This window comes from Monopterus albus, unplaced genomic scaffold (genome assembly GCF_001952655.1).
Source record: "Monopterus albus unplaced genomic scaffold, M_albus_1.0 scaffold207.1, whole genome shotgun sequence".
Taxonomy (NCBI): Eukaryota; Metazoa; Chordata; class Actinopteri; order Synbranchiformes; family Synbranchidae; genus Monopterus; species Monopterus albus.
Window position 1 is genome coordinate 265,511 of NW_018128087.1, and position 17,057 is coordinate 282,567.

The window sequence follows — 17,057 nt, forward strand, 5'->3', positions numbered from 1 at the left end:
TCAAGGTCAAAATCCATTCCCCTTACAGTGTTAATCCAAGTTTCAGAAATAGCAATTATATTAAAAGAATGTTTTAGACTACTAAGATAATGTTTTATACTCTGGAAGTTTGCGTATAGACTTCTGCTATTAAAGTGAATTAGTGATAATTTGGTTAGCCCTGCGATGGATTGGCGACCAGTCCAGGGTGTACCCCGCCTTCGCCCGATTGCCGGCCGGGATTGGCCCCCCCCCGTGACCCCGCAAGGGACTAAACGGTAGAAAATGAATGAATGAATGAATAGTGATAATTTGTTTTCAGTCTTGACATTGCTGTTAAACTGCTCATCCGTGTAATACTTTTCTTAAAAAAAGTTTTTTTCAGGGTCAAAATCTTCATCCGGTTCATGATAATGAATTTCAGTATTTCCAGTTGTGTTCAGTTCCAGATCCAGTCCCTCGAAAACTATTAACTTCTGTAACAAATCACTTGCCTCATTCCGTACATGGGTCATGCTTGTTGTTGTTGGTTCCAACACTCCTCTGCCATCGCAGATATCAATATACCTGCGTGTTTCTTCATACATCTGAGGGTCCAGCGACCCCTTCATACTCTCCTTGTCTCAGCATACTGGTCCTCGGCGTGCTGGTCATAGGTCCTGGATTCTGCTTCCGAGGTCAGGTCACTAGTCGGTCATACCGCAGGAACGCGATGTCTCCCCTCACCCTGGCCTCCCTTAACTTCGGCATCAACTCCCTTCTTCTCTTCCTCACAGAGTCGGTGTAATCTTTATTTATATACTGTAAATATTAGATCCTTTAAGCTTCTTTGCTTGTTGCAATATATGTGCCTTATCTTTCTCTTTCATCAACTTGCAGTTTATTCTTCAGAATCTCCTTCACTTTACACTCTGCTTCCGTCCAGCTTTCTCCAGCTGTCTCCTTGATTCCCTCAAAGATCAAATTTTTTCGCTTGGACTGTACTTCCAAATACTCCATTTTATCCATTATAGCTATTAAACTCTCACAAGTTTTGTAGACATCATCCCTTGTCTCCTTGGTTTGTATTTTCTGTTCACCAATGGCAGCTTTAATCACATCCACATCTCGCTGGGTAAACTGCAAACTCGTTTTTATCTCCTGTATTTCTCTGGTCATGTCGTCGAGTCTCGTTATTTGTCTCCATAAGTAGTTGCACGAAGCCTTTGAAGTTTTCCTGCTGTTGGTTCATCAGCATTTAAAAAAGAAGGGTACTTGGTGTGGGTGATAGTGCATTTTTCAGGCCCCTTGTTCAACATTTTCAGCCTTGTTCTAGGCCCTGTCATTTATTGTTTTTATTCAATAAAGCTGTAAATCTGTCTGGTTCTGCTTTTAACATCTAAGATATCAGGCACTAGTTCAGGTCTCTTGGTTCTTCACTGTACTCCAGCATGATCCACATCTGGGAAAATGGTCCCCCTGAAATGAAAATATTCATAAATAAGCATGGAGAACACCTTGAAATATTTTCTGGGATCAAGCCACAAGTTTTTACAAAAATTGTGTCAAACAGTCTCTCTTACCTCAATGTCCTCATGAGGGCATCTTCCCATTTTCCACAGCTGTGGCTCTAGCAGTCTGGCTATGGGAGGAAGACAAAATAGACTAAGTTATTTGTTCTGTAAAGATAAAACTAAGTGTGGAGGACATTCCACTGAAGCATGCAATCAAATTAAGATGTGCAGAGTTACTACTATAAAGCCTAATTTAGAGAATTGTTTAATATACTGCTATAAAATTCAACACTGATATATAGTTAAGTGCACAGAAGTTATCAAAAACAAGACTGCATAGAGTACCTGGATGTAAAGTCAGGTTTCTTTGCAGCATCAAGGAAGAACTCCAGAGACATGGACGCCTTGTACAGTATCTGGCCATTTGGAGGATCAGAACATCAGCTTACTCAAAGTTGCTTACAAGTTAACTTCTGCATCATACTTTCTTCTTAACTGAGCCATTTAAATTAATAAAATTTCAACTTTTCTGGAAAATATGCCAGTTCAACCAAACAAGTTGATCCACAGTGAATTTAAAAGATAATTCTGTCTGCCATAAACATTACAGATAGAACACAAAGTTTTTAACTAAAGCAATACAGGCTCTGAACTTTTGGTAATGGACAGCGTTCAGCATCCTCACAGCCTGGAGGATGAAGCTTTGATGATTTTTGTGAATGTGTTAGTTTGTACAGGTTTCTGTCTTTCTGTGATCAAAGTAATTGTTATAACTAGGACAGACATTTTAGGACTAACTCCCCCCGATGTATCTTTCAATAGGCCACAGAACGCATGGACAAGCGTCTCGGGCATGCTGAATCAGCATCCACACAATTAAATGATTTGATTGGCTCTAGTTTTATTTACAGCATGCCACATAAACCCATTAAATATCCCCGTTGATCAGTAGTATCTTTGTCGAACTTTTAATTTTTGTTTTAAACCAATTTGACAAGGCATGAAATTCTCCCCACCAAATATGACTGCCCATGCATTTGAAACAATGGGAGCATTTCCACTCAGAACACCAGTCTAGTTTGTTTCCTTGTATGAGCATGGTTAGTCCTTGTTTATTTGGGAAAAAGTACACAAGTTGTAAAAACCAACCCTAAGCTCACTCTGTCTGAGAGCATAGGCAGCTGGAGAGAAGTCCTCTTCATAGATTGTGACCTAACAGAAGCAGAACTTCCATAGTGAGTGAACAGTGCCACCTGCTGGGGTACACGTTCTCCAGCAGTTTGTGCTGTGATTGAGCAAATTTAAAATTTGTTCAAGTTTAATAAAGCAGTGTTTCAATTAGAACAAGAATCAGAGAACACTTAAAAAAAAAAATGAGACAAAGTTCGGTTCCTCTTTATTTTGTTCTTTATTACACATTAAATAGGAGTGGTGAGATTCATGGCAAAAGTAATTTGAGATCAGATCACCACTCTACACTGCCCACAACAGATGTGTTGTACGTGTTAAATGGTCATTCATTCAATCCCCTAAACCTGGACCCAGTCACACTCTCTAGTCACATACACAGTGGAGTGAAACTCCATTAAAGCAACATTCATTTAGACACACCAACGAAATGAAGCACAATTTACAAAATATGCACCTTTCAGTATCACAACTATACAAAGGTTAAAATACGATCCAGGTATAAATGGTACATTTCAGAAGTCAGCTGTTGGCACGCAATAAATGAAGAGGAACATTTCAGAAAAACTACTTTTCAAGCAGTATTGTTAAAAAGAGGGTTCCATAATTAAAACTGCATTAACAGTTATCTACTTCATAAAAAACAGAGGTAATAATAAACTGGGTCAAAATTCATCAACTCTGAAAACAATGCATCATGTCTGGATTCTGTGTCAAAAGCATCGCTCCTCTAAAACGGCATTTTGTCCATTTCTCGAGCACACACAGGAAAAAGTAAATGTATGTCTCGGCTCATTCTACTGTCTAAATGTAGCACCTAATGCAAACATAAAAGGCAAATAAAAATCTTGGGGAACAGCTTGTGAATGTGATGGAAAAGGTGAAGTACGAGTTGACCCGGGAAAGAAACCAGGGCTTTTTATTTTAGAAATTCAGACAATTTTCTCAAAAAAAAAAAAAAAGAAAAGAAAAGATAATTTCATGGCAATTATTGCCTCATTTAAAAACATCAGTTCCAGTTACATCACCACAATACCCAAGCTTGATGAGAGAAAATTACCAATTATTTTGCTGGACAATCATTTCTTTTGAAAGATAACCCACCAAACAATTTCAGCATTTTAGGAAATAAAAACTCTTTCAGAAGATCTACATTAGGAAGAACCAAAAAAAAAATAAATGTTTGGACAAAGTTTTGAACAACCTCTGTGACACTACACCAAGACAAAAGTTCGTGAAAGCTGCTTAAAAGACGCATTTTGCTCGCCAGTCGCAAGTAAACTAGTCGACAGCTTAGGAGAGCGTCCGAGGCAGGACACCTCTGTTCCCAGCTACTGCAGAATCACAAATCCAAAGTTTAGCATTGAGCCTAAAACACTCTGCTTAAATATGAAGTCCTCTTTCAGGAGAATGTTGACAGGAGACCTCTGCTCATTCAATTTACTTGACCACCAAAGCCAACATAACACAATCATGATTATTCTCAGGATGGATTACAACAATCCTGCAGTCAAGCCTTTAAATATTGAAAAGTAGCGAATTTGTGACCAGCGAGGTCCATCAATCCATTTGACGTTAGCTTGTGATGAGGCACAAAATGAGTGAGCAACACGAAACCTGGCTGCTCGTCCCACTTTATCCTCAGAAAATGGGTAAAACTCCAGATCTTTCAATCTCACATTTATCAAGCAAAAAATGCTGATTTCTTTATCACAAAAGCAAATATTAATTATTGTTTAGGAAACTGAAAAATTAGACAGATTTCCACCTGGGTCACAGTTCCTCATTGCTGGCTCTGTTAAAATGTATCAAGAGGCAGTTTGCAACACGTCGCGTCGGACACAGTACGCACCAAAACAAAAAGCAAAAACACTCCCCACAGAGTACAAATATTTGACAAACTGCTAATTAATTAAGCTAATTAGGGTGCTAAAACATTTAGAGGAGTTTGCATGCATACCTATTATCAGTGATGTCACCAAGTCACAGCCAGAGGTCATTAGAGATGGGGACATTACACAGTGGCTGGAACATTTGGATCTCATCTGGCTGAACGTTGGTCCTTTCTTCATATCTGGGTTTTCTAAGCAAAACAGGATGGAAATTCATTCTTTGGCATCCCATAATTCAAAAGGGGCATTACAATTTTTGCAGGTCGTCTCCCTTTAAGCAAAGTTTTCCAAAAAAAAAAAAAAAAGCCAAACTTGAGTTGTGATGCAATTACCTCACAGCTCTATGGTTATAGAAAACAATCCAAATCAACATAATCCTATAAAATAAAAACATGCTGTTGGACCAATACATGTGGGCAACTGGCACTACACTGAAAATAAAGCTTATTGGTGTCCAGGTAGCAAATAAAGGCAGAAAAACTGGGTCAGGTTTAGTATTCAGTATAGCAGGTATTGAGAAAGAGGCTAATAATTTAGTGTAATGTACAAAAATGTATTCTTTAACTGTTCAACATAGGGGTTTTTTTTGTCTGTCTTGAAAGGGGCGATTATTCACATAAGTGTACACTTTGTCTTGGACTTCTTTTTCTTCTTTTTGCCCTCCTTGCTCATCTTCTCCTTATGCCTCCGGATTTCTCGCACTAATGTGTAAAAGGCATCATCAACGCCCTGAATAAAAAAAAAAATGAAATAAGAAAAGCATTGTTAGATTATTACATTTTATATCATAATAAATTAAAGCATTGGCATCTTGATGGCAGTTAAAGGATTGACAGTAATCTTTGATTCTGAGGTGAACTTTTAAAGGTTGCTGAATTTGAAGGGTAATTCCACTCTAAACAATCATTAGGACAGGATTAAACATCTGTTGACAGCTGTGTCCTAAACTAGAACCCAAACACTCCTGTCTTTAATATCAAGCTGATGTGTAGGCTTGACTTGTTCTACTGCCAAAGAGAAACAAAATTAAATAGCAACTTTTTTTGTGGCAGTTTAATTTGGTTTTAATTGGATTTTTGTCAATTCCACACCAGAACACTGTCAAGCATACATCAGCCTGACACAGAGCGCAGGTGAAGTCAGTTCAGGCTACGTGGGACACAGCTGAGTAAAAGTCAGCAGCGTTCCCACCGACAGTAGCTGCACTTACATGAGCCAGTGTCTTTCCTTATGAGTGTAACCCGTCCAATGTACTCCCACAACGTGTTCAAATGACTGCTAAATAAAAATGACAGAACAAGCTGTCCTGTTTACATTCCCAGTAGTCCATGTGCAGTCCACCAACGCAAGCAAACCAAAATAAAACAAATAAAAATGCTGCCTGTTTGAAGTGAAGTAACAGTTTTATAAAAAATATTCTACAAACAGAATTATAGGACAGAAGGCGGGCATTCTGTTTATTACCCCAAAACTAATAAACATAAAACTACTCAGAGGCCTCCCCTGAGAAAAATGCACCACTCAAAGACAATAGAAAACCCTTAAGCAAAATAAAAGAAAACAGAGGCAGCTGAACAGCTTTACCTAAAGCCAGCCAGTGAGATCGCAAACATCAAAAGTAAACTGAAAAAGCTTAAAGAGGTTTTAAATCACCACTTTCAAACTGAATGTTTTTGAATGAGCCAGTTTATTCTGATTGAAGTGTTTTTATATTCTTATCCTGATTATTGGTGAATAACAGGCTCCAAGTAAATGCAGCAAGTGTCAGTTGATGCCACACTGAGGCGAGTACGTGAGTACCAGAACAGTTTGGATAGTGCAATAAACGTGATGTTGAATCTGCAGAGTAAAGAGCCTGATGCTGCTTCAGGCTGTGACAAAGACAGCAGGTAAGAAAAGAGTAAAGACCGATGCATTTGTGTCTGCAAGAGAAAGAAAAAAAAATGTTCTCACCCACAAACACAATTTTTGTTCACAACATATCTGCCAGTTTCTTAAATCACATCCTCCTTGGAAACATTTCAGTGCACGATTTGGTCCCAGATTCACCATAATCTTTTAGTCACATGAGCCCGAACCCTTTCTTCATGTTGATTTCAGCAGATTAGGATGCTTTCACACTGGTAGTTTAGTCTGAGTCGTGACCAATTCGCCTGCAAATTTCATAAAACTGAGTACAAGTATTTACTTTTCCTTGTCTTGATTGGCTCTAGGCCAAATGTAGCATGACTTTTATGCACATTTCACTGATAAATAAACGCACTCACTGGTGAATGAGCACAGATCAACAACCCCAACTTGGTGCCAGTTTCTTTTCCTCTAATAAAGTAGTAAAAGAGGGGTGCTTGTGTTTCCTTTAGTTTTTTTTGTACATTCAGATGATTGTGTTACTTCAGTCATGCTCATGTGGCCCCGTCTGCTTGTACAACAGTCTCCTGTTTTTCTTGCATACATCTTAATGCGCGCCATCATCATTTTCATATGGAAATAAGGATAAAAGCCTGCACTTAGATAAGGCAAGAACTGAGAAAACATGCTCCCAAATCAGAACTGGACTAGTGTGAAAGCAGACCAGCAGGATTAGAAGAACGGTGGGGTGGGGGCACTCAAACTTCACACTCAAGTAAATAAACCCAGTGTGAAATAGCTTTGAACAATAATACACTTAGACACTGAAAAGAGAAGAATTCAGCCGTTTCAGCCTCCTGTTAGAGCTTCACCACAGCCCCAGTAGAAACCAGCAGGTTAGTGTTGAGAACCCATGAAGCACCAGCTCTCACTGCATGTCCTCTCCCATGGCCTTTTCCATATTCCCAACTAAGATCACACACACACACACACAGAGCTGGTGGCCGCACGGTTGCATACACTTACCCCGTTCACATCACAACACATTTTTTAAGCTTGACACAACGAGGAGTCTTTTCTTCCTTGCTGAGCTTATTGAGCCGGTACAGCCTGATCTCCCGTACCAGTGTGTAAAAGGCATCTTCCACTCTCTGCAGTATGAGACACAACTTCCCTCAATGTTGAGGTCAACAGGGGGACATACTATATGCCTACAGATATAATAGGAGTGAAACAAACTGGCAGTCTGATGGGACTTCCTGCAATATCTGGCCTGTCTTATCATATACATAAACTGATTCTTCACCTAGAATCCATCTTGTGACTACTGAATGCTCACCTACTGACAGCCTGCAAAGGTCTGTCATTTCCTTCTACTGTGGTTAGACTAAATTTCAATGGTGACATGTTTTTAAGGCAGAAAATTAAATCCAAGCATCCTTAGAAACTCTCCACTCAGTATGTCACAAACTATAACTATTTTGCCAAAATGTAGCAAAATACACTGCTTCAGTTTGCTCTTTTTGAAGCTCTGACAGAAGCCGTGTTTTCAGCTGTATTTCTACAAAACAATGATTGCTTGAAACATACTGAGCACATCATGAAAAGCAATAAGGTGGATTATGATTTAGGAGTAGTTTGAGAATTTTAATAGCTTACTTTTGTCATGAAAACATCACCAACGGAAGCAGTTTAAATCAACATAAAAAGAAACTAAACTTTAAAAACGGCAACCTTCCAAACCTATAGTGCATGAGTGCCACTAAAAAGATTAGGGTGGATTATCACTTGATCCACCCAACTGTCTAGCCTTAAAAGGAGAGAAGTGGATGCATTAGAAGTGTATTTTGAATGTGGGCGATTTCCAAAAGAAGTCTGATTAAAGAGATTTGGAAAACAGTGGGTGGCTTTAAATCAAAGAGTCAACTGCTGGTGCAGAATCAGCAGCGCAGTGTGGATATGGATTGTTGGTACACTCAGGTAGGAATAGGCGAACATAGCTGTAAGAAATGAATCACTGTTATTTCCCCTCACCAGATGGAGCGTGATACATCCCAGAGACCAGAGAAGGATACGTCTACAGATAACTGACGCCACACCGCTTGATGTGACCACACCAGATCTTCAACATCCAGTCACCATAATCATTAACTCCTGAGTATTTAATAATTACGTCCTTTCATGCAGACTCCTTGACACACATTCATTTTTTTCCCCCTTGATACACATTCACTGATTTTAATAATGCCTTTGCAGTTGGTGTAAATGATGATGTAATTTCCACATGTACATAGAAAAGCAGCATGCAATGATTACATTAACACCCAAAGGGGGCCTAATGACGCACAGCGCATTGCCCGAGACATTTCCAAGCAACATTATTTAGGAAAAAGAAAAAAAAAAACACCACAAAAGGCACTGAATGTGACAAATCAACAGCACCACACGACTCAAGACATTGCTCACACGCCCAGTGCCAAGATCATTAAGCTTTTGCAAGGACTCCTGTCAAAATTACCACGAGTCTTTCTGTCTGGAGCAATAACATTTGATTTCAAAGTGAAATTTATAGAAGGCCTGCTGTGTCCATCAAGCAAATACCCCTGAGGCCACATGCAGCATCTCACCATCCAACATGCTCTACAGACCTGCAATGGAACACTAAAGCACTTCAGTGACAGATTAGAAAATCAAACTGTCATCTCTGGCCACACTCTCACCTGTCTGGTTTTGGCTGAGGTCTCAATAAAGGGAATGCCGTAGCTGCGTGCCAAGTCCTGAGCCTGCTTGGTGTCCACTGTCCGGGACGGGAGGTCACACTTATTCCCCACCAACACCATGGGGACATCCTCAGAGTCCTTCACCCTCTTAATCTGTTCTCTGGACAGCAACAGACACAACAGGAATGTAATTTGATTTTAATTCAACACAGGTCATACTGTGATGGTGAATTATTGTGATGTTAAAAAGCTTTGATCTGCTCAGAGTGACTAGCAGGCCATAATCAGAGTAGGAATACAGTCATTATTGGTTTCTGTTCCATCTTGCTACCTATTAGGACATGTATAACAAATGGCAAGACCTATATTAAATCTTATCACTTTTTAATATATATTTTTGATCATTCTGATCATTAAACAGTGAACAGTAGAGAGCAGACAGGAAATTAAGGGTTACTGGTAAAACACACTGGAAGTGTTTTCTACACGCATCTCACACTGCAGACAGAATTCCATTATAGGACGGTCCACGCTGAATCCGTGAGACGCGTGTCTCCCATTGAACCCTTGTGTTTTTTATGTTTCATGTCTAATTCTTCCTCTCCACAGTCATCTGTTTTAATCACACAAATCCTGTTTTCTGCATCTACTGGTATCTGTTACAACTGATCAGGCTGCTTGAGTTTCCCTTTCACCTTCTCCCTCTGTAACCAGCCAGGGAAAATCAATTGAATCTAAATCCATAGGCTACAGAAAAGATGTGACTTCTTCCTGATGATCTTACATGAAAGCTATTTTTGTCCATGAAAACTATTTTCATCCTGTACACTTGTCTTGTTGGTCGACCTGGTAAAGACACCGTCCCACCGCTGTCCTGCTGACAGAGCGCTGCTCTGATGATTTTTAACACACTGAACGTGGCGCTCATATCTTGCTTTCAGTGTAGACTGAATGGAATCACGCTTTGTAGTGCTTATGTCTCACTTCCAGTGTGTTTTACCAGTTCGAGAGAAGAGTTATGACCTTCAACAAAAGGTTCTTGAGCAGACTCAAACTAGAGATGTTGCGATTTAAAGGTCAGTGTTTCGTCTTACTCGCCACCAGGATATCGCAAAATGCTATCCCTTTTAATTCCAACTAAAATGCTGCGTTCAGAGTGGTTTCAAAAACTGACGCCTTTTAGTCTCTTAGCTCACCTATAGTGATGAATGTCCTCAAAGGACTTGGTATTGTTGATGGCAAAGACACAGAGGAAGCCCTCCCCTGTCCTCATGTACTGATCCCTCATGGCGCTGTACTCCTCCTGACCTGCAGTGTCCAGGATGTCCAGCAGACAAGTCTCTCCATCAATTACTACCTGCTTTCTGTAGGAGTCCTGCAAGAAGAGGTGGTCAGAAAGGGATCAGGACTCTGGGATTACATGGACTGAGTGTAACCAAATGGCAGGTTAATAAAAATAAGAGGCAGCTGTAGAAGCCATCATTTAAGAATTATTACGTATGTGTTTTAAACATCTATGGAAAAATAGAGTGCAACCACTTTTTAAATGTGTACATGATTGAGATTTAATGTTTTAGATTTCTTAGTTTTATTAGAACAATTAATATCACAACATCAAGAAATGTAGGTATTTAAAAATACCAGGATAGTGAACTGTGGTAAAAATATAAAAGGTCTGTAATATGATGTGTTATTTACTATTAATTCAAAGAACTTCTCATACTGATTTATCATGACGTGGTTTTACTGGTATGATTTTGCCAAAAGATGCATTTAATTATGATCCTACTCTGGTTTCAGGGCAGTCCATTTTCCAGCAGTGTCAAATTATAATGAGGTTCTAATTTCCACTCCAGCTTTACATCTCACTGCCAACTACACTCAGTCTGAGCCAACAATTACTGTCCGACTCAGTGAGCAGCCATTGTTTCAGATGTTATCTTGCATTCAGACAATCTATAGTCAAGCTCTGACCTGCAACAACAAATTAATAATTGAAATCCAAATGAGACTGTGTTCAATGAGGACAGGCTCCCTCCCCCCTCCCCTAAGAAAGCAAGCAGGCAAACATGCAAAGTTATTAAAAACCTGTTTGGCCTCTGAAGACAAACCAGAAGAACCTGCTGCAACTCCTTTTTTGGGGGAGGGGGTATTCTTTCATGTCCTGCCCTCATACCAAGTTCATTTACCTCAATAGTGGGGTCATATTCATCCACAAAGTGATTCTGGATGAGCTGAATAGTAAGTGCGCTCTTGCCAACGCCACCAGCTCCCACCACCACCAGTTTATATTCTGTCATGATTCACCTGCGGGACCAAAAATCCAACATTATAATCAGTTAATTCCACAGACACAGACAGTCAGCTAGCACAGCATAGATTCATCTGGGGCACCATCAAAGCCTTAAAAGGAATCATTTTAAAGTGTGTTTCTAAGATGCATAAGCCTGTTAGCATTAAAGATTAATTTTTTCTTTTTCCCTCAACTAGCTCCATTCCCCAGTCCTCATTTCTGTCTGACAAGTTGTCAGCTCAATGGGGAATCTCCATCCTTAGGGTTCGGTGGACTGAGGAAAAACTGCTGGTTTAATAACTGATGATTTACTGGAAAATTGGATTTCATACCATTATGCTTAGAAAATACTTAATGTAGTATTCATCAAGAAGCTTGTGAAAAACTACAACCACCACAAGCAGAATATGACAGTTCATCTGCAAGAGATCATTTGCAAATGAAGAAATTCAAAAAAAAAAAAAAAAACACTTAAAGTGTTATCGATTACAGGAAATGTTTCCACAATAAAGTAAAAGGAAACAAGACAGTTATGAAAATTCTGTAACCAAATGTATGAACCTGGCAAAAACATTCAGTGGTATTTTCTGAGTAGCAGCTACACAGCAGAAACAAACCCCAGGCAGAAATCTATGACATTACATTAAGCTTCCAAAATTGACAAGCAACTGGGAGGCTCTGTGCTGTCTGGCTGCTTTGTGGAGCAGCACCCATCAATAGTGGCAGCTGGCCTTTTCAGAAGTCACACTACAAGCTGCTCTCAGCTCCGCACAGCCTGCAGTCAGGGAGGAGTGCTACTGACTATTACTACCTTGTCTAGACAAACAAAAACAAGAATGTGGTTTGATAGGTGTTTGGCCAACCGAGGTATAGTTTTACTGCCCCTTTTTAGTGTTCTCAACACTTTAAAATGCTCCGCCACATGACCTGTTATACAGAAAAGCATCTGATACACATGACACCAAGGCTGTTCTGTCCATGAGGAAAAAGTCTTATCTTTAAGTAAGCAGATAAGACTAAAAACTACTGGCAATGCCCCAACACTTTAACGTTGTCTGCCACATATCCTCCAATTCCTACAAAAACACTCATACTTTTCATCTTAAAATGCAGTGAAAGTAGAAAATGTAACTAAGGTGTCTATTCAGCATCAGACGGGGACGTAACGGATGAGCCTATGGTTCAATAATAAGCTAACTCAGGCTTCCAGCCCTCGTTTGTGTAGTAAAGCATTTTAAGGCTAGAAATCACTGCGTATACTTCAACGTGTTGCGTCCAACTGTGGTCAAGTTATAATGCTGTTAAAAGCGAAAATCGCTTCCTGGAAAAAAATATAGTGGCAGACACGGTTGCTGTTTTCCTTTGGTTTGACGCCATCTGGATAATTTAGTGGCCACATTTTATTTACTATAAAACTAACAACATAGTCTTGCCCGGTGGAGAGCTACATTTTACAAATGAGCACACCCGCAGAAATCACCAGCAGGGCGACTAACGGGGAAATGAGCGATAAATTAGCGGCCATGTAAATACAGAGCTACTTTGCAGCCGTGTGTCAGCTTTGTGAAATAGCCGAGATTAAAACAGGTCTCCCCACTTTTCAATGAAAGACCCTGAAATTTAGCAACAACACCTAGAACAAGCTTAAAAGTGGAATATGATTTAAATCCACTGCTCCGAGCCCGCGGGGTTGCCAGATTGGTTGTGTGAAAACCTCTGAGCACTGTTTAATAACCAGGCTGCTAGGCTGTTAGCTATGTTAGCACTGGAGCTCGCTCACAGCCTCAAAAAAATAAAGTGACTACCCTCTATGAGCTGACCTAGTGTGACTTGCATAAGCAATTCATTTATGCAGTATTGTCTGCACCGTGTGCCTGGAGTCAGTATCATTCATTCAAAGGGAAAGGGGGCAGATTTTGAAGCCGCCATTGACAGGCTAACCCAAAGGTCTGCATTGCAGGGCCAGGCGTTTGGGTTAACAATTGGGCGTAGTTTGCACAAACAACGAAAACGAATATTTTCAGTGTAATGTTGAGTGGAAACATAACGAACAACATACCCGCTATATTAGTGAGTACAATGCTGCAACAAATCCTAAACGGAAACACATGTATGAACCTTGTCCATTTGTTTTACCTTTTAGCGAGTGGAGTTCCGCGTCCGAAGTAGCGACCAAATAAGTCAAGCTGATAATCCGCTCGTTTCACACGATCTCTGCATTTCCTATTTCACACCGAAGCGCCCGCATTTAATTCGGTCTACCTCGTCTCAGAAGCAAGCGGGAACATGCAATAAAGTGGGCAAATTAATCGACTGAACTTTCCATTTGAGCCAGCGTCCGGCCTAGCTGTTCAGGTTGGCCTCTTTACGCGAATATGGGCGGATACCGGGGCGCACTTTACCCAGAAAGCATAGCTGGGGATTTCAACCGGTTAGGGGCAAATCAATCGACTGTGTCGCAATATGAGCAGCGATACCTTCTATTTTGTCACTTATACATGTATATATAGGCTACTACTGTTGTTTTAAACAGCTTTAATTTATAACTGTAAACTTTTTTAAACCACGATGGCCTCTAGTAATAATGTACAAGTAGTTTGTAAGCAAATATTACTGGAATGTTTAGGCTATTTATTAAAATTAATTTAAAACCAGTCGGCGTGATTCACATTTATGCTCTAAACGATCACAAATAATAATATAATAATAAAGGTCACATGGCGTCAGTTTCAGGACGTCTCCTTTCGGTAACAGGACAACCTGGTGCTCTCTGTTTCAGAGTCAACAAAGCCTAGGGGGCGACTCCACTATATATAGGCTCTAAATATAACTGGAATGTGCTGGAGGGACGTCATTCCCAGGCAAGGAAATGATTTGGCAATCCCTTGTCAGTTTTCCTCCGTGTTCGCTAGGCTACTTCCTGCGCACCATATGTGCATAGGCTAAATATATGCAAGGTTTACAACGCAACGCAAACCATAAACTGAAATTTATGTCATTTTACGCGCATGGTAAGTAAATACTATTACGATAAAGTAATATTATATACGTGGCCATGTTAGAGGGACTGCTCTCTCAAATTAGCCGGGCCTATAGAAATTTTACAATAAATGTTAAAGGGACACTGTTGAAAAAAATCTAATAGACAGGAAACACAAGAGGTGACATAAGCATAAAATACAAAAAGTACGTTATACTTTGACTAGAGGTCACACACTGACTTCCTGTCTGGAACTAGTCCAAGCCTCGCAGCTTCATTTGAGATCACAGCTATATTAGTGATTTAGAAAAGCAGTGAGGGCCAATTTTAACGCAAAATTACAGTATGCTTAGTGTTGCTTTAAGTAAAGAGCTCCCTTGTCATTGGACAAGGGAGCAACAGAATTTGGAGATGCCTACCATTTAGGCTATGAAGAATTTATCAAATTTAGGCTATTTAATGAGCACATCCTGCATCATTGCAGTAATTAGGCCTACTCTATCGTTTCTGAGACTGGAGTGTTACATTACTGTTACTGTTTTGTAGGAAGGTATAAAACAGCATCTTCTATATCTTAAAGAAATGTTTTTGCATTTGGCCTACTATATTTAGTTGCAGTTGCATGTAATTAAGCAAATATAATATGATGTATTGTTAGAGATAAACTGTCTGATTAACCAGTATACAAAAGCGTTGTTTTACATTTAAAGCATCAATGATTTCACATTTAGAATATACATATTTTTCAATGGCAGAAAGTTCACTTGAACAGGAATACAACCACACTAAACAGGTCATTAACAACACTATATTTATACATGCAGTTTTATATCATGCAACATAATTCATTGTAAGTTATAGTTAACACAAAATGAATTTAGTGTAAAATTAATCTGGGGCCGCTGGCTTATTTGGCTTGTTCCTACTGTAAGTTCACTTATAAATGCAATGCACAAAAACTTCAGTGCAGATGATAAATCTACAAATCAGGTACAAAATCTCTACCATAGAACAGCCTTGTAAAGTCATTACATTTTCTACTGATAGATGCTATAACATGTATGGAAAATAGCTGATTTAACAACAATAAACCCTTTTTTGCAGCATTTTAATACTTCTTAGCATGAAAGTGTCTGATATTAATAATAACAATGGCACTTTATGGAAAAGAGTCATCACTGACATCCTTTTTATTGCTGTCCTGCTATGACAGATTAAAATATCCACCGTGACAATGGTCTATAATGACGTAGCATGATTATTTTACTAAGATGAAGTGCATCTTTAGAGAATATTTTGTGCTCAAAGAATAAAACTGTAATCATGATTTAATCAGACTTGATGACTAAGAGCACTTAAACCTGCTGATTACACCACAGCTGGAAACCCAGATTTTGGAGAATGGAACATATAGACAGCAGTCCAGCTGACATTATATTACAACAGGAAAGTCTATACTGTCACAAGAGGGCAGTAAGCCTCCATTTATATGTGGTCCTTTTGCTAAATGTTAATCACTTTTTCAGTTCAATCTGGGTTTTAATTCATCGTCTTTTGCAAAGTACTTGTGCAGGTATATATTATATGCCAGATGAAGTGAAAATATAGTTTTTACATTACCTCCTGTTTAAGTCTACTGTTTATTTCATATTGACTGTTTTACATCGGTTTCTTTCACAATATGCATTAAGACTAGTGCTCTATAGCCTACCATGTTTAATTATTAATTTTTAAAATAATTTGCATAGTTTTATGTCATTAACCAACACATTTGTTGTAAGAGACAGTTTTTATTTTGTGGTATGTCATGTTGTATGTGAAATATGTTTTTGTGCTTCAACTGCATGGTAGGCTATTTCTGACCATTTAAATTTTAGATTTATGTGCTGTAATTGCAGCCTAACATTCGCAACATAATATTCATTTTGGCTGTCAGTCTTTAAAAGAGTGGTTTTGATGATTTGAATGATTTGATCCTGCAGTGTCTTTGAATGAATGCAAAGCACAAATTTCTTTGGTCTTTTATGAACCACTTTTACTTTTACATGTCTTTGTTTGGTCCCTGGAGGACTCTCAACCTCTCTTGTTCATTAATAAAGTGCCTTGAGAACATTCAGAGTGCAAACAAGCCAACCAACGGTTTCATGATTTTTGGTTTGACCCTGTCACCTTTAGCCCCTGCTGATAATGTCTTATTTCTATATATTTTATATATTAGGGAACCATCGGGACTGAACTTCCTGCTATGGACACAATATACACACAGCACTGTCGCAAAAGAGCAGAGTACATAATTAGAGACCCACTCCACCCAGCTCACACTCTGTTCGGACACAAAAACTGCACCCACAACCTCAGACACAGCAGAGCGGACAGTATCATCACACACAGAACAAGATTTTACAACTTTTTCCCTGCCACAGTAAGACTGATGGCAAATACAAAATGTGAAAAACCTGTCCAATAACCCCTCATTACCCTACTAAGTAGAAGACCATATACAGTTACACTATGTGCAATACCATGTGCCATATCTGAAACTCCCCATTTTACCTGCTATCTTATAGGAATAAGATACCCATAATTTTATCAACTATATTGTATTCTTGGGTATTCTTCTTTTTTGTATTTTGTATTCTTGGGTGATCTTATATTTAGACTAGG

The 17,057-nt window shown here is 39.2% G+C and overlaps 1 protein-coding gene and 1 long non-coding RNA gene across 3 annotated transcripts; both read right to left on the bottom strand.

Annotated features, from left to right (window-relative positions):
- Positions 1-1,243: 1,243 nt before the first annotated feature.
- LOC109970755 (uncharacterized) lies at positions 1,244-2,010 on the bottom strand. The gene is made up of 3 exons (XR_002276452.1): positions 1,818-2,010; positions 1,542-1,600; positions 1,244-1,437 (listed from the first exon to the last, which is right to left on the bottom strand). It is a non-coding gene; the product is annotated as an uncharacterized LOC109970755 (long non-coding RNA).
- An 851-nt stretch (positions 2,011-2,861) lies between these two features.
- On the bottom strand, positions 2,862-14,187 carry kras (v-Ki-ras2 Kirsten rat sarcoma viral oncogene homolog). Of its 2 annotated transcripts, XM_020618546.1 has the most exons (6): positions 13,550-14,187; positions 11,310-11,427; positions 10,317-10,495; positions 9,121-9,280; positions 7,427-7,551; positions 5,195-5,281 (listed from the first exon to the last, which is right to left on the bottom strand). In XM_020618546.1, the coding sequence occupies exons 2-5, from the start codon at positions 11,418-11,420 to the stop codon at positions 7,432-7,434; spliced, it is 570 nt and encodes a 189-aa protein (XP_020474202.1). In that variant the 5' UTR covers positions 11,421-11,427; positions 13,550-14,187; the 3' UTR covers positions 5,195-5,281; positions 7,427-7,431. The 2 variants fall into 2 exon arrangements, with proteins under 2 accessions (XP_020474203.1, XP_020474202.1); XM_020618547.1 differs by lacking the exon at positions 7,427-7,551 and having other exon boundaries at positions 2,862-5,281; positions 13,550-14,180.
- Between the last annotated feature and the right edge of the window lie 2,870 nt (positions 14,188-17,057).

What these genes read in the sequence shown, in the direction of transcription:
- kras (XM_020618546.1), bottom strand. Translation starts at nt 11,420, where the DNA reads ATGACAGAATATAAACTGGTGGTGGTGGGAGCTGGTGGCGTTGGCAAG. An exon ending in AATATGACCCCACTATTGAG is followed by an intron (nt 10,496 to 11,309) that starts GTAAATGAACTT and finishes CTCTTCTTGCAG; the next exon opens with GACTCCTACAGAAAGCAGGT. An exon ending in GAGGACATTCATCACTATAG is followed by an intron (nt 9,281 to 10,316) that starts GTGAGCTAAGAG and finishes GTTGCTGTCCAG; the next exon opens with AGAACAGATTAAGAGGGTGA.